Below are 27,447 nucleotides of genomic sequence, written 5' to 3' on the forward strand. Positions count from 1 at the left end.
AAAGAACGACCTCTTCTTTCATTTTATGGTATCAGTGTGAGTAAGTTGAACTATATCCAGAAGATATCAAATGACCACCCACGCTTCATGGAACCAGAAGTCATGTTTGCCCCTTAAATTTTACTGTTTAACAGAAAACATCCACAAGGTCATGTTTGTTTTGGCCATCTGAAAGTGGAGTAGGTAATTATTATGCTTCACTAGCCAGAGGTTACAGATTTCAGATATCCATGCTATGTGTATAGATGGGCACAAATTTGAAAAGCATGGTCTTACATCACTGTGTTTATTATGATTTTGCCCGACTAGAACATGTAAACCTGTAGCGATAAGAATTTTGCCAATTTAGATGTTTTTCCTCCAGGAAAGCCAGCTGCTCATCAGAATACTGTTAGCCATTTCTTTTTTATGCATAAATAATTTTTGTTTCATTAAAACTTCACATTGAAGTGTGTGTTACTAGTTGAAAAGCATGTATGTGTTTGGCTCTCCTGGTAAGGGATGTGATTCCCCAGGAACCAAGTAAAATGTATTTGCTTTAAAATTTGGTAACACATGATGATCAAAGTTTTCAACAGAATTTTTAAGGTAAAAATATTAATGACTCATTTTCTCTAAAATTTCTATTAGTTTCATGAAATTTAACTGCTGGCTTGAAATTGTGTTGCATTACTTTCACTGTGTGCCCTTTCCATCTCACTGTTAGCCTCTCAGTATTTCAGCATCTTCAAGCTGTTACAGTTTATTAACACTCTAAAGCACTTGCCTAATGTGAAGGTTTGTGTTCCATCTATAGCACTAGGAAAACTATGTACACATTCCAGTTTTTCATTTAAGTCTGTATTTTATTAAGCTTAACTTGTGTTAGTTTCCTGTAGATTTCTTTAGAAATGGGATCTTGTTGTGTAGCCTTGGCTGGCCTGGAACTTGCTATATATACTATGCTGCCCTCAAACTCACAGAGATCTCTCTGCCTCTGCCTCTGCCTCTGCCTCTGGAATGCTGGGAATAAAAGGTGTGTACCACCATATCAGACCCATTCCTATAGATTTTAAAGTGGCCGATAAATAGCTTCCTGTTAAAGTAGAAGACTGCTCAGTACCTCAGTACCAGAACGTACTCAGGTACAAATCACTGAACAAACATTTGTGAGAGTTAATAGAAATTACATGTCCTCAACACCTTTCCAAATGGTGTCAAACATTTTCTTTATGCTTCAAATCATTGAAAGGAGCAGAGTGAAAACTGAATTTTCATGTTTCTATTAACATTTTTTGGTAGAATAACATATGTTTATTTTAAAATGTTTTTATTTATTATTTTCATTATTTTATTTTATGTGTATGAGTGTTTTACCTGCATGTATACCTCCATGTGTGCCTGGTGCCCTTAGAGGCCAGGGAGAATATCAGATTCACTAGGACTGGAGTTACAGATGGTTGTGAGTCACTGTGTAGGTCCTGGTTATTGAACACTGGTCCTCTGGAAGAGCAGCCAGTGGTTTTAACTGCTGAACCATATCTCCAGCTCCACATGTGTTCATTTTAAATGCAGGAATTTAATGTTATCTTGATATTGTAAATACTTTGAGATCTTTGCATAATGAAAATACACTGATTTATTTGCTGTGGAATGCATCAACTCCATTTTCTTCATGGTTTTTTTTTTGTGAATGTGATGTGCAAGAAAGGAATGTTCATTAGGGAATCAAATAGGGTTCATTTCTGATAATAATCTGATAACAGATTATCAGAATTTACATGTCTCAGAGATTATTTAACATTTTCATTAAGTCATTTTTTAGTTTCTGAAACAATATCCACTCTCTTGTGCAGATGAATGGATTTCAGGTTTAGCTTAAATATATATTACTTCGTGCTGGAGAGATGGCTCAGTGGCTAAGAGCACTGACTGGTCTTCCAGAGGTCCTGAGTTCAATTCCCAGCAACCGCATGGTGGCTCACAACCATCTGTAATGAGATCTGGTGCCCTCTTCTGACTTGCAGGGACACATACAGGCAGAATACTGTATACATAATAAATAAATCATATATAATATATTATATTCTATTATTTTTACCTTGATTCCATATCTCTTAATTAATTTCAATCAGCTTTATTTTAGTATCTTTTAATTTGATGTTGAACCTCAGGAACTTTCATGAGTGACTTTTGGAAACATTTTAAATATTAAGAAACATAAGTAGACTTTAAGTTAAAGTATTTTAAGACTTGCTTGTTAGAAGATGTTAAATAATCCTCTTAGTTGCATATCAGAAATGCCTAAAAATCCAAGTCCCCACCTTGATCAACTAAATTAGACTCTAGGATGTTACTAAGACTTCTTAGGTTATTTCTTGTTATGTGGAAGTAAGACAGCAACATTCAGGTTTTCTCCTCCTTGTTAAGGGGTATGTGTGTGTGTGGTGCCCCTCAGTTGTTTATGCTGTGCAGTATACCCCAGGCTAGCTAGCCTGCAAGCTTCCAGGAGATTCTTCTCTTGCTGAAAGAATACCAGGATTGCATATGAATGTCACTACCTCCACATTTCTGACATTGGTTTCCAGAATTGACTTTGGCTCCTCCGGCTAGTACTGCAAGTGCTAGCCACCTCGTAACCCTGAGGTTACAGCCCAGTGAAGCAACATTCTTACAGTTCCTACTAAGTCCTGGAAATTGGTAGCAATTAAATCTTACAAAGTGAAGAAAGATCTGTTCAGGCACCTGTTCAGGCCTTTTATACTTTGAAGAAAAAGATTTTAGATCTCCAAAGCACAAGTGACTCATTGACTGAGCTCAAGGTATATCCTGATTGTTAGAATTTTCACTACATTTTTTTTTTTTTTTTTTTTTTTTTTTTTTGTAGACCAGGCTTCTAGTGGCTATAGGTGGTAGGAAATCAACAGAGGGTAGAAGAAAAAGTGGAGTTGCTCTACGCGGGCAATTTGAAAAGAAAAGAAAAAGAATGCAGGCTGGGAATGTAACTCAGTAGTAGAGTTACTGCTTAACATATGCCAAATCCTGGGTTCAGGAGAGAGAGAGAGAGAGAGAGAGAGAGAGAGAGAGAGAGAGAGAGAGAGAGAGAGGGAGGGAGGGAGGGAGAGAGGGAGAGGGGAGAGGGAGAGGGAGGGAGGGAGGCACAGGGGAGGGGTAGCAAGTCATGTCATTAGAATGACCTTTCTCAAACTTACTCATTTCCTTACATTCATTCAGTTAACATTGAACATCTTTATTCCAGGTAGTGTCCTGATGACTGGAATGTACCACTAAAGACACAGGCAGGTTCCATCCTCCATAACATATAGGGAACTACTGATAGGTGAATGGGTGGTCAACCAGTGAAATCCTGTGTGTAGCAGGGGAAAGGTGCTAGTTCCATGCATCTCTCTTCTTATTCACTACTCATTTGAGGGAAATAATAAAGACATTTTATTAACTGTGAAAATATCGTGAAACTGGGGGGAAGGGAGAGTAAGAATAACCCTCTGCATGTATATTTCACACTGTATTAGTCATTGTAGTAACATAGGGAAGGCTTGGCCATGAGAGTTTTAAGTAGCTCTTCTGAGAGTCTGTGAAAACAGTTACATGAAACAGTTACTTGATTTCCCGTGCTCCCATCCTGACCTCTAGTGGTTGCCCATGGAAAATCCCCAGAACCAAACCACTTCTTTTGCTGATTACCCTTCAAATTCCAATTTAGCTATTCTAAAAGATTGGACCTTTAAAGAGTTTAAAGAGAGGCAGAGTAAAGCGATGGACTTTTTCCTAACATGCTGCTGTATTCTTGCCGAAGGTTTTATATGTAACGCAGCTAGTGCCTCTTTACTTTTGTATGCTATTTATCACTTTCTCCCTTCTTAGAGGGAGTAGAGGACATTACTATACAGGATGTAGAAGAGAAAAATATGACAGAAAGTCAAATTGAATTCTGATTATGTGTGGTTTGTTGTATGGTACAAGCTACACCAGAAGTGACTGGGTTGAAAGCCAGTTTTGTGTTGGGACACTGCTGTCGTATAGCCTGCTGGTGGTATGCACTGAGAAGAACTCATTGTCACTTCTGTGATATTTGTGCAAAAATATAACCTAAATTTAATCATAGCAGAAATCAAATTGAGGAACATTCTACACAACCACTGGCCAGTAGTCTTCAGAAGTGCCAGGGTGGCGGAAATGAGGGTGAAATCTGTCCTAAATGAAAGACTAGGCAGATTGGACATCGAATTTCAAAGTGTGGCCCAGAGTTATATCCTAGATCAGAAAAAAAGACATTTGTGGGGCATTTGACAAAGTTTTCCTCCTTATTTCCTGGTTTGGTTCATTGTGTGTGTATGATTATGCAACATATTATCATTTGGTAAAACTTAGTAAAAGGGATGCAGAGATTCTTGAAACTTTTTTCAGATGTTTTCTTAAGTTATTTCAATGAATATTTTAAAAAATTAAAATCACTTATTAATTTTGCTTATGTTCTCATGAGCAAAGGCTCAGCTGTTATGACCACTTTTTTGTCCACGTGGCATGAACTAGACCAGTCTAATTGACTTCCAAGATGGCTTCTCTCATGTATCAGCATCTTGGGAATCATTGGTCTTTATCAGTGATAGTGTCTGGTCCATCATACCTTCTCATTGTTCACCTTCTTAGAACATGAAGGTCTAAGTGTTCTTGTGCTTCTTATATGATACTGGATTCCTAGATTGACAATAAGAGATGGGCAGAGAATCAGTTGTTCCCTAAAAGCCAGGGCTCAGAGACCGACCTTGCATCTCTCATATTCTATCCCACCATATTCCATCATCAGAGCAGTGGCACACTTATGCAGATTCAGAGGAGGGTCCAGATGCCCTACAACTCAGTGGGAGAAGTGTCCAAGAATTGTAGCTAGAGTTTTACTAAATAAGCACCTAAGATGAAATTAATGAAAACACCAAGGGCCTATGTCATTCTGATACTCCTAAGTTCTGTCCCTGGCTTTAAGAGCTAGCAACAATGTGATGTCTGAGATTCAATTTTCTTGGCTCAAAAATGGTAACAATAACAAATATGCCATAGATTTGTTGAGGAAATTTCATAAAAAAAAACCCATAAAGTTCTGAAGTTGGTAAGAACATACATGGCCTAATAGTAATTTCTAGCATTTATGAGATACCAAATAGCCCCTCATTTGATATACCTTTTGCGTGCTGTTGCTGTTTCCTTTGGTCAGGACACCTTCCTGGAGTGGTATATCCTTCTTTTGGATTTAACAGAGGACCAGCACCCCTTCCTCTTACTGCCTGTGGTATTCATGTGTTTTGGCCCCTATAAATTTGTTGACTTTGCACTACCTTGTTAACTTCCCATTCGCACATGTTGCTTATATACTTTAATTCTGATGAATGACAGAGGTGCTCATGCATATGTGGCCCTCTTTTGACATTATCTTTTCTGCATTTATCCTCAGTACTGTCAGCGTAGTTTTTGACAGCGTTTCTCACAAGCTGCCACCTTTCTCTGAACCCCTGGTTGCCTGCTCATCACAGCCAAATGTTGAGTCTTTCTTCAGGGAGCAGCCTTTATTTATGCAGGATTGTGGCTGCTCAGTGGTTAGCCTATCCAACAACACCATGATCTGTACTTTACAGCAGTTACTTTGGGGCAATTAGTTGTAGGTGTTCTTGAAGGCAGAGATGTTGTCAGAGTGTGACTGAATCATGAAACATCGGGGTCCAGACCAGTTAGGAACCATGTCTTCATGCTCACAAGACTGATTTCAGTCTACTGTCACCAGAGGAAAGTGGTGGTCCTTCTTTCTGCAGTTTCTTTCTAACACTGGGTTATTGTCTCATATCCTGAGAGCAGTCAGCCACTTTTTGTGTGTGGATGTTTTCAGTGTAGAAACAAATAATCGAATCTTGTGTGGATATAATGCACCTATTTCTACTTTCTGCTCTGTAATTTTTCTTGTATTTAAACAGGAGGAATTACTTTAATCCTTTGAATTTAGAGGATACATTAAATAATACTGAAATAAGGGATAGAGTCATTTAATTGTTCTCCGAGCTTTAGACTGTTATGATCATTTAGACTAAATAATCAATTTGTAAAGAGAAAATGGTTATTTTGACTCACAGTTTATAAGTTTCACTGTGTGATTAGATGACCCCATTTCTTTGTACCTATGGTGAGTAGCACTTCATGGCAAGATAATCAGAACAAAACCTCTTGCCTCATAGCCAGAAAGTATAAGGGGATTGAGGGAGCCAGAGTTCCACAATCCTGTTTAAGGGCATCCTCCCAGGGACCTAAATAAATCTACTCAGCCCCACCTTTAAGGGCTCTGTCTCTCTCTGTCTCTGTGTCTCTGTGTCTCTGTGTCTCTGTCTCTCTCTCACACACACACATACACACACACACACACACACACACACACACACACACACACACACACACCAAGGAAGCAAACCTTTATCACATAGATTGTGGGTCTTTTGAGAGCTAAGCTGTAATATTCATATGTCACTTTCTTCTCTAACTTAGTGGCATAGAGAATGACTTTCATAATTATCCTTCTTAAGTTAACATCCTTGGTCTGTTTTTTGAACTGTGCAGCCCTAGAAAATTCAGTGATTTCTATAAAAAAAAAACTTGAAATTTTAAATAATACTCCGTTATTATTAATGGTGACTTTGGCCTTACCCCCTCCTGCTTCATCCTCCTGATTTCTGGTGATGCATTACCACTCCTAGTCCATTCTGTAAATCATAATGTCTTTTTGTGGAAGTTTAGGATTGATGTGTGAAGAATAAGAATATGCTTTTAATGTAATTAACTTAGATACTGGCACGTTTACATACTAATGCATGTATGTATACTCTTTTTGTTTATCTGTTTTGTTTTGAGACAAAGACTCACTATGTATCTATGGCTGTCCTGGAACTTGCTATGTAGACCAGACTGGTCTTGAACTCATAGATATCACTCTGCCTCCCAACAAAAGCTGTGTATCATTATGCCCGGCTTATATCCTCTTGTTGATTGTTTTGCTCTTATAGTAAAACATAATACTTAGACTTAATATTGTAATTAAGAGGTAGTCATAACAACATATTTATTTGATTTTACTCTTAATAATCCCTTGAATATTGAATTTATTGAATAGTGCATACACAATGGACATTTGTTTTCAAGCATTCTTTCAACCCACTGCTTCCAGAGAATGATTAAAATATTCATTTTTTTTTATTTTGAGACAGGATTTCTCTGTGTTGTTTTGGTGCCTGTCCTGGATCTCACTCTGTAGCCCAGAGATCTGCCTGGCTCTGCCTCCTGAGTGCTGGGATTAAAGGCCTGTGCCACCCCCACCCAGCACTGTGTCAGGGGAATTGAAGAGTCACAGAGGAACGAAGGGGACATAGTTTAAAGCTGTGAGTTTAGTTTAGCTTGGAAAAGTAGATTATACATGGTATCTAAGGCACAGTAAGATTGGGTACATTATAAAGGCAGGTTAAATGAAAACAGGCTGAGCAGCAGTAGGGAAACAGATTGAGCACAAAGTTTTAAATGCTGTCAATGCATAATATTAACTTGGTTGTAAGGTTGGGCAAAAGTTGAGTTTCTGAAGATAAGAGGCATTTCCAGAAACTTATTACCATACCTACTAATAAATTGCAAGACAAAACTCTTCCTGAACAGTGGAAACATTTTGGGAATGCCCCTTCTCTTGTTTGCTTTTTAGAGCTATTTAGAGATTTAAAGTTTTTTTTTGTTGTTTTTTTTTTTTTTTTTTTTTTTTTTTTACATTTCTCTGTTCTTATTTTTCATAGCTTTGTCGCTTCAACATTTTTTAAAAAAATTTATTTATTTAGTATACAGAAGAGGGCACCAGATCTCATGACAGATGGTTGTGAGCCACCATGTGGTTGATGGAAATTGAACTCAGGACCTCTGGAAGAACAGTCAGTCAGTGCTCTTATCCTCTGAGCCATTTCTCCAGCCCAACATTTGGTTTTAATACAATTCAAGAAAAGAGGTTTTACCATAATATGAAGATGATTCTGTAAATAAGTCTAATTGAATACATAGGGGGAAAGAGTCAACTATAAAGAATTAGGATGGCTAATGTAGATCACTAAGTGAGCATGTACTATGTGTATTCGTGCACCATTTGGTGAAAGGTCATTCCATTAAAAACCATGAAACTTGGGCTGGAAGTGATCTAATCCTGCTACTAAACATGTATATAAGCTTGGGCTAGTCACATTCATACTCTGAAACCTGAGAATTATAGTCCACATTATTATGAGGATCAGTTAGATTTCCCTATTGTGTGAAAACAGGGAGGTAGGGCTATTGTTTGACATTGATGCTGTGACTAACAGGCATAATGGTTGAATATGCAAGTGGAGTTTTCAATGAAACCCTGAAAGGATTTGGGAAGGAGATGGGGAGTGGGGACAGATGGAAGAGAAAGTACTCAAGTGTTATGCATTTGAGAGAACCAGAGAAATGGAAGTGGTACTTAATGTTAAGTGTGGACTGGACATGTTGGATTTAGGCTACTGGCAAGCATCAGTTGGTAAGCTCTCAATTATGAGAGTTCATTGGACCTAGTAGCTGTGATGGGGTGCATAGTGTTAAGAATTTCTTTTTTTTTTAATGCTGGCATACAAATGTTGGCAGATAGTCAGTAGCTAATTGACTTGGTAAGAATACAAATTTAGATTGTGAAAATAATTGTAATTTTAGTCTACATTTAAAAAAAATCTGAGATAGTCTTCTTATCTTTTTCTAACTGGTAAGTTAAAAATCACAGTTAGTCTAGAATCATCTCTTTGGATGGGTAATGTCAGTCTATTTTTGTTTCTAATCTCAGTTGTACTTATCCTCAGATTTTGGAATTAACCAAGTAAGCCAAAAGCAAAATATTTGGATCATAGTTTATATTTTAGTGTGCCAAATATTTTGTGTTTGTCATTCATTTTCCCCATCATTCTTTTGTAATTTTGGTACCTGGCTGTAGAAGGTTGCTTAGTATGTCATTACAGAAACACTTAATGTCTAGACCCAATCATTACAGGATACTAGGTATGTATTCATAATCATTACAAAAACACTTGGTATCTAGTCCTAATCATTACAGGACACTAGGTATGTAGTCCTAATCATTACAGGACACTAGGTAAGTAGTCCTAATCATTACAGGACACTAGGTATGTAGTCCTAATCATTACAGGACACTAGGTATGTAGTCCTAATTATTACAGGATGTTAGGTATGTAGTTCTAGTGAATACAGGACATTGGGCATGTAGTCCTAATCATTACAGGACATTCAGTATATAGTCCTAATCATCACAGAAACTAGATATGTAGTCCTAATCACAACTTCTAATTTTGGAGAGAGAAATCAGAAATCCTTTGTAGTATACACTTGTCATAGAACAGTGCATATCTGGAAAGCAACAGATTCTCTGAAGTGGGAGCATTAACAGAGCCTGAGCTTATGAGAGAAGTCAACTGAAATATCTTTCTTCTCACAAAGGAAAACTTACATGGAAAGAAACCAGCACAGTCTTTGGAGACATTGTTTCTGCTTCTGTTATCTTGAGCACATAAGATTCTATAGCTCTTGAATTTAGTTGCACAACAACTCTTGACTCACTGTGCTGAGCCCAGAATTTAATTTCAGCTTCAGTATGGCTTCCACAGAACTAGCTTATCTCTAATGAAAATTTATGTGGTTTTCATATAAATGGGCAGAGGAAGTCCCTCAGAGACACTACAGGTTACCACTTAACACTACACAAATAATACCCCTCCCCACCAGGTGAGCACTAAGCATGCAGACACTAAGCAGGCAGTGGGAATCCCATGTGATGAGGTCAGGTTCTTTTGTGTGATATACCCACTCAGCAGGAGTTTCTCTCTTGTTCTGTCTGCCTCTGACAGGATATCCATATCCTCCAGAAGACCAGTGTAGGATTAGAAAATTCAGTCAGTAATTTTAAAAATCACTGTCATTTTTCCATCTTTATCAAGGAACTTGATTTTTGCAAGCCTTAGACATATGGATAGAATAAACAGGCATCACACACTGAGAAATAACCCAGAAATGGATAGAAGAAAATAAGTCTTTATAAAAGACTAATTTTATGTATTAAATAGGACTTTGAATTTTAGTAAGTATTTCAGAGGAACAAAATGCCTTTTGAGAAGTTTTAATTTGTATTTATATTGGCCCTCCCACTACTACTACAGAAGGGAAGGCTAAGGAAAGAAGTGAAAGGGACAGCGTCATCATGGCAGGGAAGGAATAGCCACACTTGGGATGGCAGAGGAATAAGGCCACTTACTCAGTTTAAGCCAGCGAAGAAACAGATCTCTGGCTGGAAGTGGAGCTGGCCTAGAACCTTTATGTTCTGTCCTACACCTACTGGCTAGGCACTGTGTGGAGCAGGTCCCATTATCTACTAAACAGCACCGCCAGATAGGTCTGTAGCACATATTTCACATCCAACCATAGTACTATTATAAGTAAAAATGAGAGACATTTGGAGTTTTATTAATAATGTATGAAGTCTTGGGAAAATAGTCAATAAAACAGTGGTAGGAGATGTGATCCTGTTGATACTCACTTTATTTATCTATTTATTTATTTTCTGTTTCAGGGTTTGAACATAATCTTTCATGTAGCCTTGGCTCTCTTAAAGGTATGTCCATTTCATCTTAAGTTATCAGATATGTTACTTCTTTTGCTTGGTACTAAAATCATTCCATTTACAACCTGTGACTCAATTTAGACTCTAAAGATTTTATTATTTGTATGTATGTATGTATGAATGTATGTATGTATGTATGACTGCATGCCATAGCATGTATGTGGAGGTCAGAGGACATCCCTCAGGAGTCAGTTCTCTCCTTCCACTGTGAGATCCAAAGATTGAACGCTTGCCATCAAGTTGCACAGCCATCATGCTAAACTAGTCTGCTTTGCACAGAGAAAGATGACATCTCTGAGAAATTCTGATCCTCTCCCTGTCATCCTTTTAAGTTATCATTTATTTGGTATTTGTTTTTCTTAAAATCCATTTAATCTTGTTAACACTTACTCCAAAAACATAAAAGATACTTTCATTCATACAAGCTGTATAATAAGAGACAAAGTTGAAACTTACTTTCTGTTAAAATGAAGCCATTTTTTTTTCTACAAATACTTCTTATCATAATAACATCCCTGGAGGTACCTAAACATATAACTGAATTATTTAAAAGCTTCTATAATATACTAAAAAAGAAACTACTACATTTCAATTTCTTGTTCTTCCCCTAATAGCTGACACTTTAGAATTCAATTAAAATTACCTTGCTGAATTTTATATCAACATATCAATATAGCTCTAACAGTATAGTAACAGTAAGACATTTGTTACAGACTTGGCAAAAAAAAAGAAAAAAAAAAGTCCAGGTTGTTCATGTAGATCTCATCCATTTCTCCTCTGTCATTGGGCGATCTGTGTGTCTTTCCTAGGGTCCCGTTTTTCTAGGTAGCCTCCCTGGAGTTATGTAGCAGTCTAGTCATCTTTGTTTTACGTCTAGTATCCTACTATGAGTGAGTACATACCATGTTCGTCCTTCTGAGTCTGGGTTACCTCACTCAGGATGATTTTTTCTAGATCCATCCATTTGCCTGCAAACCTCATGATGTCATTGTTTTTCTCTGCTGAGTAGTACTCCATTGTGTATATGTACCACATTTTCTTTATCCATTCTTCAGTTGAAGGGCATCTAGGTTGTTTCCAGGTTCTGGCTATTACAAACAATGCTGATATGAACATAGCTGGGCAAATGCCCTTGTGGTACGATTGAGCATTCCTTAGGTATATGCCCAAGAGTGCTACAGCTGGGTCTTGGGGGAGATGGATCCCCAATTTTTCTAAGGAAGCGCCATATTGATTTCCAAAGTGGCTGTACAAGCTTGCATTCCCACCAGCAGTGGAGGAGAGTTCCCCTTGCTCCACATCCTCTCCAGCATAAGCTGTCTTCTGTGTTTTTGATCTTAGCCATTCTGACAGGTGTAAGGTGGTATCTCAGAGTCGTTTTGATTTGCATTTCCTGGATAATTAGGGATGTTGAGCAATTCCTTAAATGTCTTTCAGTCATTTGAACTTCCTCTGTTGAGAATTCTCTGTTTAGTTCTATAGCCCATTTCTTAATTGGACTGCTGGACATTTTGATGTCTAATTTCTGGAGTTCTTTATATATTCTGGATATCAGCCCTCTGTCAGATGTGGGGTTGGTGAAGACCTTTTCCCATTCTGTAGGCTGTCGCTTTGTCTTGTTGACCATGTCCTTTGCTCTACAAAAGCTTCTCAGTTTCAATAGGTCCCATTGATTGATTGTTTCTCTCAGTGTCTGTGCTACTAATGTTATATTTAGAAAGTGCTCTCTGGTGCCAATGGGTTCAACACTACTTCCTACTTTCTCTTCTATCAGGTTCAGAGAACTGGATTTATGTTGAGGTCTTTGATCCACTTGGACTTAAGTTTTGTGCACAGTGACAGATATGGATCTACATGAACAACCTGGATGACAGTGGGAGTAATGAAGGGCAAGGTTCGAGGGAAAGAAAGCTTAGGGGAGCAGGAGATCCCAGCTGGATCAAGAACAGAAAGGGAGAACAAGGAATAACAGACCATGATAAATGATGACCACATGAGAACAGGAATAGGCAGAGTGCTGGAGAGGTCCCCAGAAATCCACAATGATATATCCTCTGTAGACTGCTGGCAATGTTCGAGAGAAAGCCTGATCTGACCTAGTCTGGTGATCAGATGGCCAAACACCCTACCAGTCGAGCTGGAACTCCCATCCAATAACTGATGGAAGTGGATGCAGAGATCCTCGGCCAGGTCCCAGGTGGAGCTCCAGGAGTCCAATTGTTGAGAAAGAGGAGGGACTGTAAGTGTGTGAATTGTTGAGACCAAGATTGGAAAAGCACAGGGACAAATAGCCAAACTAATGGAAACACATGAATTATGAACCAAAAGCTGTGAAGCCCCCAACTGGATCAGGCCCTCTGGATAAGTGAGACAATTGAATAGCTTGAACTGTTTGGGAGGCACCCAAGCAGTGGGACCCAGACCTATCCTTAGTGTATGAGCTGGCTGTTTGGAACCTTGGGCTTATACAGGGACACTTTGCTTAGCCTGGAAGGAGGGGACTGGACCTGCCTGTACTGAATCCACCAGGTTGAATTGAATCCCCAGGGGATTATTTGCCCTGGAGGAAATGGGAATGGAGGGGAGGGGCTGGGGGAAGGTGGGGGTGGGCGCAGGAGGGGGGAGGACAGGGGAACCCATGGCTGATGTGTAAAATTAAAACACAAATACAATAAATTTAAAAAAAAAAACAAAAACAAAATAAAAAGAACCCAAAAAAGACATTCTGCTACTGAAGATGAAAATTGCCTTTCTTTTCCCTAATAAGTTTGTGGTTAAAACACAGACATTGGACCTGGACAGTTCTGTTTTCAAACTGTTTATGTGCTTTGAACTTCAGTTTTGAGCTAATAATAAGATTAACTTATGGTATCATAATTAAATAATATTGTATATTAAATTTCTTAGTAACTGTCTAGATATTTACTACCTAATTGACATCAGCTGTTATTATTATGGTCATGTCTCTGGTCCTTATGACTGGAGCAGGTGCTCTTAGTCCTGGAGCTCACTCTCCACTCCCCACTTAAGTGGTTTTCATAAAATGGCGTACATATATTTACTTAATCCCTTCATAAAATTGTGGATCTTGACTTTGATTTTTTTTCATGATATTAAAATAAAATCAAAACTTTATCACATGCTATCTCAGCAAGGCTAGAATAAAGATTAATAATGACTAGGCAGGGAAAGTATTATGTAGTTGACACTAAAAATACCATCAAATCATAAGTATGTACGAGGAAGTCCAATGAGTTTCTAATTTTTTCTATAATTTCTAACTTTCCTTTTCACTCTCAGGCATTGTATGTTTTCCAAAAGTCTTTCTCCTATATATTGGTAGCTCATTTCCTAATACAAGTTGCACCCCACACACACATACACCATAGAAAAAGTAATAAAAGAAACTTTTTGAAGAGGAACAATTTATTTTGGTTCATGATTTTAGTTTCAAGTTTAGATTCAAGTTTCTTTCAAGGTTGATTGGATAGTTTGCTTTGAGATTGCGGTGAGGTAAAGCTTCCTGGTGGTCTAAGCACATGGCAAAGTCTCCTCACCTAAGAATGGCCAGAAAGAAGAAAAAGACGAGACAGGTTCTGGAGGAGATACCGTCCCAACCAATCTACTTTTCCAAGCAGGCCTCACTGATGAGAATTCCCACCTCTTTCTGAGGCAAGATAGAAAGAAAAACTGTGGTGACATGAGAAGGGAATGGGGCTCCTCACCCAGAGTCCAGTGGAAGCCTTCCCCCAGCAAAAGCAACAAGGATTCCAGCACAGTGACCAGCTGCTTAAGGCCTGTCTCCATTCCCAGGTGTAAACCTGCCATAACTCCTTCAATGCATCTCCTAAGCAACCCTATAATCTCAGTTTCAAGAGAGAATAAAGAGGAGTTCTTGGCAGCCTTTTGAGATGTAACTCGACAGTCACCAGAATGGTATATATAGCTAATTGTGACTCTTGTGGAGCCCGTACCCACATTTGGGTATGTTTTACCTACACCCATGTGAATCAGTGTAATTTCCTTTCTTTCCTGAGAGCCTCTTTTCCTCCTAACCCTCATACCTAAGCCTGTATTAAAATACCTCTAATGAAGTCTCCAACTCAGTTTAAAAGAGTTTCAAAGTGGCTAATCCTGAAAGTCTCAACATTAATACTACAAATCCTAGTTTGGCTTGAGTTCAGATCCCTAAAAGCTTAGGGGAGCTCTGAGCAGCTGAGAATGACAGTATAGATCTATGTTCTGTAACCTTACTACTAATAATCCCATTAGTAGCATCAAGTTATGTTTAAATCCATCAATGGGTTGATCCATTAATTAATTAATGGGCAGAGCCATTATGTTCTAGTCTCTTCTCAGTGAAAACACAGGCTTCTACATGAAACTTTTGTGGGGATACTTCATATACAAACCATGATAATCTTTATTGTCTATCTCCCACAAAGTATCAGGACATGGACAAAATGGAACTAGGTGTGGCCTTTGTCTGATTTGGAAGAGAATTCCCATTTCTGTTTGATAAAACTAAAACTTTCACTGCCTACATTTCCATCAGTTTTCTGATCCTTCAGGACCTGACTTCAGTCACTCAGTAAGCTCTGCTCACATCATTCTAGCTCTCTGTAGCTCTCTTCTCCAAAATCTCCAGATTTTTCCTGCAAACTAATTCCAAAGGCTTCTCACATTGTCTATCATACAGGAATGGCAATGACCCTACTTCTTGGAAACAGTTTTCTGCCAGCCAGCCTCCAGGCATTATATCAAATACCTGAGATGACCAACCTTATAAAGAGAAAGAATTTATTTTTGATCATGATGTCATATGTTCCAGTCCAAGACTGATTGCTTTTGAGCCTGTGTTGAGGCATCATACCACAGCCATAGCATATAACAGCAAAACTGCTCCCCACAGAACCAAGGAGGAAAAAGAGAGGAAAGGGAGCAGGCTGCCACAGTCTACTTCAATTGCAGATCCTTGGAGTCCTAAATACTCTAGTAGGCTCTGTCTCTTAAAAATACTATAACTGTCCAGTAGTGCTCTCTGACAACCAAACCTTTAGCATATGCTCCTTTGGAGGACATTCTGGACACAAACAATATCAGTAAGGCACAATGCATTCTCTGTTAGTGTCTTCGTATGGCTGAAGGAGGAATAAAGAACATGGGCTTAATGGAGAACCAAGAATCCAGAAGTGGGAGCTGTTTGTGAGAGGGGTGGGAGCACCCCCTGTTATTTAGCTTAGCGGGGGCTGATGAGTTCAGGATTCCTTCCGCCTTCCAAAAGATGGTTCCCACTTCCTTTTCTGCTACTCTTGGGAAGAGCTAGCATGTTCCCGAGGCTCCGCCTGTGCTGTAGAAGACCTTGCTTGAATGCCACATGTGCTAGGGAGGAAAATATACTCAAACCGGACGGTGAGTTTTTGGTCTCCTTAGCATTTGACACAGCACTTTTGAGGTCACAGTTCTTGTTTCTGTGCTCAAAGATGGGAGAATAAGAAAAACTGAAGGTTAAGATGTGTTTTTTGTTTTGTTTTGTTTTGTTTTGTTTTTAATCTGCTTTCAAGTTAGAAGTGGAAAGACCTGGGGTTGGAGAGGAAACTGGTTCTCAGATTTGCAGTGGTATCTATCTGCTTGTAGGTAGTTTTTTCATTGCTGGAGGAACACGGACTCTCCAGCTGGTGGCAGTAGAGCTCTGCTCATAGATGTGGGGTGCTTTAACAGCACAGCCCCGAGTTCTGTGGCCTGGGCCCTTCCTCTATTTTGTGTCTCATCTGTGACACTCATTCCAACATCTCTCTTATTTGAACTGTTTGGTTTTTTATGTTAGTCTAATGTATCCTCTGTCTTATGATAGATTAATGCTAAAACAAACCAATAAATACATATTCAGGATTTCTGCTTACTATAGAATGCTCAGGTAATTTTGTTCCAGAAATAATGCATTTTATGAAGTAGGGTTCTAAATTGGGGGGAAGTCCATTATCACAGTGCGTTGCACATATCAAATCTTATTTTAAGTTTATTGAGGCAATCTTTCATTGTTTATCTCTCGGGAGGCAGTGTAAAGTGCCAGGAATCAAGGATAGTTTAGTAAGCATGTCGTTGTCCCAAGCATCCAGTAATTAGTTTGATCTCATAGTACCCTAAGAAATATGAGATCATTTGGCAGAGACAGAATAAAACCTCCCTGCCCCATTTTTGTGAGCAAAGTACGTTGTCAGCATAAATTCATGCAAGCTTTCAACCCTCTTACTTAAAAAAAAAATCTTTCTTCATCTTTATCTTCCACCACTTTGCTTCCTTCTGCCTCTTAGTAAGGATATGTTCAACGTTCATTCCATGGTGGTTCATAGCCATCCTTAACTAGAGTTGCAGGTGGTCCAACTCCCTCTGCTGATTTCCGAGGGCATTAGGCATATATGCACTGCACATACATGCATGCAAAGCATTCATAAAATAAAATACATATAAAAGATTTTTTTAAGTAGTAACGAATGCTGGGAGGATATGGGGAAAGAATAACCTAGATCCACTGTTGCAGCCATTATGGAAATCAGTGTGAAGGCTACTCAAATAAAACTACTATATGTCCTAGCGATACCATGCCTGGGCATATACTCAAAAGGATTCTATATCCTATTACAGAGATATGTGCACATCCTTGTTTATCATTGCTGTCTTCACAGTAAGCAAGGAAATGAAATAGGTTAGCTGTCCATCAACCGAATGGATTATGAAAATATGGTACGTAAATACAGTGGAATTTTATTCAGTCTTAAAGGAAATTGAAGTTATGAAAATTTCAGGAAAATGAAAAATACTGTATTCACTCAGATAATTCAGACTCAGAAAGACAAATACCACATGTTCTCTCTTTGTTTTGTTTTTGTTTTTCGAGACAGGGTTTCTCTGTATAGCCCAGGCTGTCCTGGAACTTGCTCTGTAGACCAGGCTGGCCTTGAACTCACAGAGATATGCCTGCCTCTGCCTCCCAAGTGCTGGGATTAAAGACATGTGTCACCACCACCCAGCATGTATGTTCTCTCTTATATGAAGAGCCCAGCCGTTATCTGTTAGCTATGTGTGTCCAAGAGAATGTAAATGGGTAGATGCCAAGAACTAGAAAGGGGCCCATTAGAGTGGGAAAGGTAACAGGGAGGACTTAAGGGAGAACATGAGGAAGACAGTCGAGAGAGTGGGTGGGGAGTGCACAGCAGGGAAGAGGGGACTGGAGAGTGAAAGAACCAACTAAGGGAAATAGGAAAATCACATATGGAAATTGCTATGTTTAAGCTAATTTAAGTAAAATGTATAAAAATAAATAAGTTGTTAGTGAAACTGTCTGGCCTGAGTCCTTTGCTGTGAGGTTCTAAAGACCACAGGAAAGGACTGTGCATTTTCACCTAAAGCTAGATATTTTTTTTAAGATTTTATTTTATGTGTATGAACATTTTGGATACACATATGTCATGGCACTGAATCTCTGGAACTGGGGTTGTGAATGTCTTTAAGCCACATGTGGGTGCTGGGAATTGAACCCAGGCCCTCTGTAAGAGCAGCGAGTGCTCTTAACTCCTGAGCCATCTCTCTAGTCCCTGAAACTAGATATTAATCAAACTAGATAACCTTCTGACAGTTTACTTCTTTATAAAATGAAGGGACAAGAAAATACAATTTGTAAGGCTCTAAATTTCTTTCATAGACACTATCTCAATCTGTGCTACACACATGTGTGTGTTGTGCATATATACTTCTATGTATGTAGATTTGAGTACATACATGTATGTGTATGTTTGTATATATCTCATACAACTTAATCATTTAATGATCATCTTAAAATTGTGACATTTGTTAAGGTGCTTGACTAAATTTATGTGTCTATATTACTTAAGAATTTGGCACAGGGGCTGGAGAGACTGGTTATGAGTGCATACTGTTCTTGCAGAGAAGTTGAATTTAGTTCTCCTCACCCACATCATGGAGTTCACAACCACCTGTAACTCCTGCTCCAGGGAATCTGATACCTCAGCACCTGTGCTCACATACACACACCCATATGCCTATACATAATTAAAATAAAATAAATCTTGTTTTAGTGACAGGATAATATAAAATTAGGAGAATATTCTATTTATTGTATTTAAAAGTGAATACTCGTAGTTTATAGTCTACCTTGAAATTCGTTTTTGAAGCATGTTTGAGTGTTACTAGTATGCTGTTGTATTTCTAGTGCACACCTCTGTACGATGTTCATCCTATCTTTTTTTTTTTTTTTTTGTCGGAGCTGAGGACCGAACCAAGGGCCTTGCGCTTGCCCAGCCCCATCCTATCATATTTATACATAAAGTAATATGTTGACGCTATGCAGAAAAACAGCTGATTTCTGTTATAAAATTTTTTGACTGATTTTACTGCTGTGATATCAATGGATTCTCAAAGTGAATCATCAAATTGTCAACACTATAGTGAGCAAAATTAGTCTCTTTTCTGTGAAAAGCACTGCTAGCAACCCACACAGAGAGTCATGAAAACGTATTGATCACTGACCACGTCTAACCAAAGCCCTAACTGTAATAACAATGTATAACATTTACAAATTGTGAGTACATTTCAGTGTCTTTTTTTTTTTTTTTTTAATTTTTTGAGACAGGGTTTCTCTGTGTAGCCTTGGCTGTCCTGAAACTCACTCTGTAGACCAGGCTGGCCTCAAACTATCAGAGATCCACATGCCTCTGCCTCCTGAGTGCCTGGATTAAGGGTGTGCACTGCCACAGCCTGACCCAAAATACCCTTTTAAGAAATTTATAAGTAATAGCAAGGCACTTGTCTTTTACTATGTCCCTGAAATGTACCAGATGCCGTGTTAAGAACTTTTGAAATAATCTTCATGATCTTTAATTTTTTCTCTTTGTTATAGTGAAATACATACAACATAAAATTTGCCATTTTAACCATTTTCAGCTGTGCAGCTTGTATATTTGAAGGTGGTCCCATTATTGTACAATAATAACAACCACCTCCAGACATCTTCATCGTCCCCAGCAGAAGCTGTTTACTTCTCATTGTCCTCCCAACCACCATTCTATGTTCAGTCTTATGAATTTGACTGTTGTAGGAACCTGATGTAAGTGTAATGACAGCATTTGTTACCCTTCACTTAGCATAATGTGTAGCCCTTAATCTAGGCAAGCTTACTACTGTTATAGTGTACTGACTCACTGCTTTGGACCTTTGGCTCAAGTCATCCATGTAGACAAGTGATGCAGCAGAGTCCCTGCTGGTTCTCTCTCCCTGTGGAGTGAGTGTTTGCTACCCTTAAGCTATGGTATGTATGCATGTTTTAAGCCTTACGGATACTCTGCAAAGAAGGGACTTTTTATAACCCACATGCTAATTACACCTAGTAACTCAGTCACAGTTCCCTGCTTTTTCATCTTGTACAGCAGGGGATTTTTAGATTGTAGTAAAATCAGTCTCTGTTTCACAAGTATTGCTTTTGTATGAAAAGTAAAAAGAAGGCTTCTTAGTGAAATTATTTAAAGACTGTGTGTTTAAGATAGTTGTCCTATTTTTTTAAAATGTTTCTGGTTGAATAGGACAGAGGTAGAAAAACCCAGAGACATTATATGAACAAATTAATTGAATTTAAACTGCTGAACTCACTGTCATAAATGATCATAACATCATTAAAATAGTCTTTGCTCTTGACTGGCTAGAATAATAATTGATTCCTGAGTTTGGCTAATTCAGTGTTCTTTCAGATGTATGAAGTCATTTCTGAATGGCATGGAATGCTGTAGTCAAACTCCATTTTACAGCAACCAGCCACTGTGTGTGAGCTCATCATAGGGAGATATTATCAGAAGCCTTTTGTCAGAGGCTGTCACTGCTCAATAAGTTCTTATGGCACTTTTTATCTGTTTGAGTTGCTAGTATTGCTTTTCAACATGAAATAGACTAATTCTGTTCGTTAAGGTGTTGACAATTTGATGTGTTGCTTTGAGAATCAATTGCTGTCATCACAATGGTATAAACCAGTCAGAGAAAATGTAACTGAAACATTCAGTTTGTGCATGTTGAAAAAGACTTAAATATTCTCCATTTACTAGAAATACAGCAACTGATACTGTGTCTAGCCGTTTCTCTTCTCTTGCTTTTCTTCGACTGTAAGAATTTAGTTTGAGGAAAGTTAAGTTAATTTAGAGTAAAATCATTCATCTGTAGCATTTATAACATTGAGAGGTATATTTTTAATTTGTATTTTAAAATATAAATAGGTACATGAAGGAGAAACTATAAAAAGGTAGTTTCAATAGATAGAATGTTCCTCTCCCAGATCCCAGTGCAAAGGGTTTGCCTAAAAGGTAGATGTCCCGACTCCCTGCCATCTTTCAGATTCCAGTGCTCTCTCCACCTCTCTCTCTCTCTCTCTCTCTCTCTCTCTCTCTCTCTTTCTCTTTGTGTGTGTGTGTGTGTGTGTGTGTGTGTGTGTGTCTGTGTGTGTGTCTGTGTGTCTGTGTCTGTCTCCACAGCCCCCTAGGGCACTGTCGCCATGTGCAAGTTAAAGCTAGGTCATTCCTACATCCACATCCTATTCAAAGGAACAGGAAAGGAGCAGAGAGTAGTGGAGAACAGGAAGCTTCATTTTAAGCAAATAAATTACATATTGCACTTTTATTTACATTCATCGAACAAAAGTTTTTTTGATGGCCACACAACTATGAAAGAGCTAAGAAATAGTCTGTTCCTCAGCAGTCATATGCCCTGCTACAGTTCTAATCTGTACAGCATGAGGAGCACATTTTCTTAGAGTATAATTACTGTCTGTCAGTCTGCTGCACTAACCATTCAGTATCTGTGACCTGCTTCATTCACACACAGACACTTCCTCCAATGGAGACATTCCAAGGCTCTATTTAATAACTTCAAAACCACAGGGTTTTGGTAACCTGTATGTCTGTGTTACAAACAGGGTGGTCTAAAGGGCTTAGAGTCCTATGAACAAGGAGCCACAGAATTACATTAAAGTTCCAGTTAGGAATAACTACATGGGACTTGGAGCTATGCTGTTACCAACAATGAAAACCACTGGATGACTCGTCAGAGTATCTTTAACCAGTTTCTGATGAAACTGAATATTTAATGTGAGCAAGAAATAGCAGACTCCACAGACAAGGAAAAGAGATAATTGAGCATTGAAGAAAAGTTCAAAATTACCCAGGTGGTGGTGATGGCGCACAACTTTAATCCCAGCACTTGGGAGGCAGAGGCAGGTGCATCTCTGTGAATTCGAGGCCAGCCTGGTTTACAGAGTAAGTTCTAGGACAGCCAGAGATGTTACACAGAGAAACCCTGTCTCAAAACAAAACAAAACAAAACAACAACAAAAAAAAAAAGAAAGAAAGAAAGAAAGAAAGAAAGAAAGAAAAGAAACAAAATAAAAACTACATAAAAAAGAAACAAAAATTAAAATATGTGGAGAATTGTCCTCAACCCAAATGCCAAGTAGCTTCAAAAGAAAAAAAAAATATGAGGAAGAAAAGAGCTAGCAATTTGTGGCCAAGAAGAACCAAAGAGGAGGGACAGTTCAGAGGCCCCTGTAAAGATGAGTGTTTTGTGCAGCAACCTAATGGCTGGAGCGGCAGTAGATGCTATGCTAGGTGAAGAACCTAAGGGAGAGGAGGAAAGAAAAGAGATGAATTCCAGCCAGCTGGGGCTTACTGACCAGTCGGCTGTGAGAGCATTGAGGCCAGAAGTTGGAGCAAATTGAGGCCAAGAGGTTTGGTCACTGTGTTTTGTTGTTGTTAAGATAGATTCTTATTCACCCTATGCTAGCCTCAACTTCAAATGTAGCTGACGATGACTTGAGTTTCTGATTCACCACCTAGCCTGCTATAAGTGATATGGAGGATCAACTCATTTGAGCTAAGTTCTGAATCTGGACACATCTCTTGACTTGTCTTTGGACTGCTAAATCTTGTCTACTCATAGCATCTTTCACAAATTACCTTCCTTGGAGAACTGATTTGAATATTACAGATCATAGCACTCAGAAACAGCTAAATTCCTTTTAAAATTCCGCCTTGCTGCCTGGGACGTTCTGCATATTCTTTACCGATTGTTCTGGCTGCATTTTAAAGGATCAGCATTGGAAAGGAAGCCACCAAACATTTCTTCTTAATTTTTAATATAAGTGACTCTCCTTTAATCATGAAGTGATTGCAAGTGATATATTTCAGATATGACCATTGTGTTCTCATTGTCTACATAAGCTCTTCAGACATTCCTTGTGGGAGTCTGTGGGAGACCAGTTCTGATCTATTCCCACCTTTTGAAGGGTTCTTAGGTGGAGGAGAGAGGGATAAGAAAATATCAGATAGAAAAAGAGACCTAGACAATAAGAAAGACAGAAACACAAGATAGCTTCTGGAGGGCCTGAGTCAATACCCAACAGCCTCTTCATTTATTCAAAAGGGCTTTTTATAATATGCCAAGGGGAGAGGCAAAAGTCCTCCCCCCTGCAAGATCAAAGCACAACATACAGCCAAGTAAGTGTAGACCCTTCCAAACACCTGGTAAATATGCCTGTGACCAAATCATCTCCTTATGCAGCCCTGCTGGGTAAACCGAGCTCAGATTCTCTGATCCTTAGTAATTTCGGCCTCCACAATTCCTATCTTTTCTTATATTTTAAAGGTTGGGAATATGTCACAATATTTCTAACTACAGTATTGCCCTCTCAGTGATTTCAGTGTAGAGAATTAAGTTTTGTCCTTAGGTTAAGGCTAGTTTATCATTCAACTACCAAAGTAAAATCAATTTCAATAAATTTCAATAAAGGAATTGTAAGTATAATTACAGTAATCTGGACTTGGTATTTTATTTTATATAGGAAACTACAAGTTAAAGAGAAGAAATCAAAGTTCTTTCTCAACACTGTTTTTGCTTGGATGATAATTTGTTTTAATTTCAGAGCAAAGACATTAAATCTGTCTCTAGTCTTTGAAGAACTAAAATAGGTAATGCTCAGGGCCATCTGAGCTCTGTGAGATCTACTGAACTCTTACACATGCATGTTCTCCCTGTCATGCATGTGCATCTGTACCACTTCTCCACTTTTGTGCAGACCATGATCTGTGCAATGGTGGCAGATGCTCTGAGGCCCCATTGCCTTTCCAGCAGAGTGCTATGTAAAACCCAGTAGGACTGTGTAACATAGTAGCAAAGCTAGAAGCCAGGGTGCAAAAGAGAGCAAGAGAAGGGACTTTGGTTATCTTACTCTCTTCAAGGTCATATACCCAGTGACTGAAAGAGACCTTTCACTAAGCTCCACTTCTCAAAGATCCTACCACCAGCAGCAGGGACATTGCTGATGCAGACTACAACTCTTGAATTCATTTATTCCTCTCTTACTATCTTAGTCTAAGAGCTGCTTCTAAGTGTTTTATGTAGCTGATTTCCTCTTCTTTCCTAAATTAATTGACAGTAGCATGTATTATCCAAAGCTCACAGAACACTTTAAACAGCAACCTTATGGTAACTTTATTGTTAAATTTAGAAACATTTCTGTTCTCTACCCAAACCTACAGTGATTCAGCTTTCTATGTCTAAATTGGTCTTTTCATTTTCAGTGGCTAGTATTTATGATGGTTATAGGTTAATAATACCCTTTTGGGAAGTATACTATTTGGTATCAGTTGTTACATTCTCAAGGAATCAGTGCACTTAATTGAGTTAGGTCAACTAAGTTAGTGTGTGTAAACATGGATTCCAGGGAGGAAAAAGAAAAACATTCAAGAAGGATACATTTCAAAATACTTTTAAGTTTTCTGTTTCTTTATATTGCTATGACTTTTTTAACTCAGTTTCTATATTTAAAAACAAAGTAACTGCCTTAGCATAAGAACATTTAGTAATTGCAAAGGGCAGAAACTGTAATTGAAGCATACTCACCATCTGCTACACAGAAATAACTCAATTCATTCCCAAGTAAACCCACAGTTTACAGTGTTATTTCCCTGTGGAGTGTCTGAAGGAGAGTAGAAAAATAAATACTAAATTTATAAATGTCAAGGGATCATTTTAGTTGATTCTTTCATGCTAAAAGAAAAAAGTTCAAAGGCCATGTGAAATTATAATACTTTAAAAGTAAAAATAAATCAATGACTAGAATCTGCTAAGGCAAGAATCTTAGTCATACATTCTTCTCTGCCATTATTGTGCCAGAAAGTTGTTTGTGTTTGTTTGTTTGTTTTTGTTTGTTTGTTTTTTGTTTTTGTTTGTTTGTTTTTGCTTTTGTTTTTGTTTTTTTTCTTTTCAAGACAGTTTCTCTGTATGACAGCTTTGGCTGTTCCAGAACTGGCTCTGTAGCCCAGGCTGGCCTCCAACTCATAGAGATTCGCCTGCCTCTGTGTCCTGAGTGCTGGGGTTGTAGGTGTGTGCCACCAAAGTCCCTTCTTTCTACTGGAACCTTACTGATCGCCCAGTATTCTATAGGCAGAGAGATAATATATAAGAAAGAAAAGAAAGTCGTGAGTAGTGATGAATTTCATGAACTAATACAAGAAAATTTACTGGGTTGCTATCCTCCAGTAGGTAAGAGAAGGCCTCTGTCAGCCAAGCAGCATTGAAACTGAATTGTACTCTAAAGCTAATTAGCCAAGAAAATAATAAGTACCAAGCTCTGAGGTGGGAAAGGTTTTATATGTTTAAGAAGGCCAGTCCCCTCCTTCCAGGCTGAGCAAAGTGTCCCTGCATAAGCCCCAGGTTCTAAACAGCCAGCTCATGCACTAAGGACAGGTCTGGGTCCCACTGCCTGGGTGCCTCCCAAACAGTTCAAGCTATTCAATTGTCTCACTTATCCAGAGGGCCTGATCCAGTTGGGGGCTCCACAGCTTTTGGTTCATAATTCATGTGTTTCCATTAGTTTGGCTAATTAGTCCACTAATCCCTCTGCTTTTTCCGATCTTGGTCTCAACAATTCACACTCTTACAATCCTTCCTCTTTCTTGCCAATTGGACTCCTGGAGCTCCACTGGGATCTGGCCGAGGATCTCTGCATCCACTTCCATCAGTTATTGGATGAGGGTTCTAGCACGACAGTTAGGGTGTTTGGCTATCCGATTACCAGACTAGGTCAGTTCAGGCTTTCTCTTGACCATTGCCAGTAGTCTACTGTGGAGGTATCATTGTGGATTTCTGGGGACCTCTCTAGCACTTTGCATCTTCCTATTATCATGTGGTCTTCATTTATCATGGTCTGTTATTCCTTGTTCTCCCTTTCTGTTCTTGATCCAGCTGGGATCTCCTGCTCCCCTAAGCTCTCTTTCCCTCAAACCTTGCCCTTCGTTACCCCCACTCATGTCCAGGTTGTTCATGTAGATCTCATCCATTCTCTGTCATTGGGCAATCCCTGTGTCTTTCTTAGGGTCCTGTTTTCTAGGTAGCCTCCCTGTAGTTGTGAGTAGCAGTCTAGTCATCTTTGTTTTATGTCTAGTATCCTACTATGAGTGAGTACATACCATGTTCGTCCTTCTGAGTCTGGGTTACCTCACTCAGGATGATTTTTTCTAGATCCATCCATTTGCCTGCAAACCTCATGATGTCATTGTTTTTCTCTGCTGAGTAGTACTCCATTGTGTATATGTACCACATTTTCTTTATCCATTCTTCAGTTGAAGGGCATCTAGGTTGTTTCCAGGTTCTAGCTATTACAAATAATGCTGATACGAACATAGCTGAGCAAATGCCCTTGTGGTATTGAGCATTCCTTGGGTATATGCCCAAGAGTACTACAGCTGGGTCTTGGGGGAGATGGATTCCCAATTTTCTAAGGAAGCGCCATATTGATTTCCAAAGTGGCTGTACAAGCTTGCATTCCCACCAGCAGTGGAGGAGAGTTCCCCTTGCTCCACATCCTCTCCAGCATAAGCTGTCTTCTGTGTTTTTGATCTTAGACATTCTGACAGGTGTAAGGTGGTATCTCAGAGTCGTTTTGATTTGCATTTCCTGGATAATTAGGGATGTTGAGCAATTCCTTAAATGTCTTTCAGCCATTGCGCTTCCTTTGTTGAGAATTCTCTGTTTACTTCTACAGCCCATTTCTTAATTGGACCATTGGGCATGTTGATGTCTAATTTCTGGAGTTCTTTATATATTCTGGATATCAGCCCTCTGTCAGATGTGGGGTTGGTGAAGACCTTTTCCCATTCTGTAGGCTGTCACTTTCACAAAACTTAAGTCCAACTGGATCAAAGACCTCAGCATAAATCCAGTTACTCTGAACCTGATAGAAAAAAAAAGTAGGAAGTAGTCTTGAACACATTGGCATAGGAGATCACTTCCTAAATATAACACCAGTAGCATAGACACTGAGAGAAACAATCAATCAATGGGACCTGTTGGAAACTGAGAAGCTTTTGTAGAACAAAGGACATGGTCAACAAGACAATTTTTGGTTTTGTTTTGTTTTGTTTTTGTTTTTCAAGATAGCGTTTTTCTGTGTAGTTTTTTTTTTATGTTTTCATTCTTTTTTTAACTTTTTTTAAAAATTATATTTGTGTTTTAATTTTACACATCAGCCATGGGTTCCCCTGTCCTCCCCCCTAGTTTTGGTAGTGCCTGTCCTGGATCTCACTCTGTAGACCAGGCTGGCCTCAAACTCACAGAGATCCACCACAGCAACTCTTATAAAGGAAAATATTTAATTGGGTTTGCTGCGTACAGTTCAGAGTTCAATCCAT

The 27,447-nt window shown here is 38.7% G+C and overlaps 1 protein-coding gene across 1 annotated transcript in view; it reads left to right on the forward strand.

Moving 5' to 3' along the window:
• The window catches only part of Rabgap1l (RAB GTPase activating protein 1 like), a 560,245-nt gene that overhangs the window by 374,232 nt on the left and 158,566 nt on the right, over positions 1 to 27,447 (forward strand). Inside the window, exon 18 of the mRNA XM_036203001.1 lies at positions 10,655 to 10,696. Within this exon, the coding sequence (XP_036058894.1) occupies positions 10,655 to 10,696 (42 nt within the window). The remainder of the gene's footprint in view (positions 1 to 10,654; positions 10,697 to 27,447) is intronic.

The sequence above is a fragment of the Onychomys torridus genome, chromosome 11 (assembly GCF_903995425.1).
Source record: "Onychomys torridus chromosome 11, mOncTor1.1, whole genome shotgun sequence".
In the NCBI taxonomy this organism is placed as follows: Eukaryota; Metazoa; Chordata; class Mammalia; order Rodentia; family Cricetidae; genus Onychomys; species Onychomys torridus.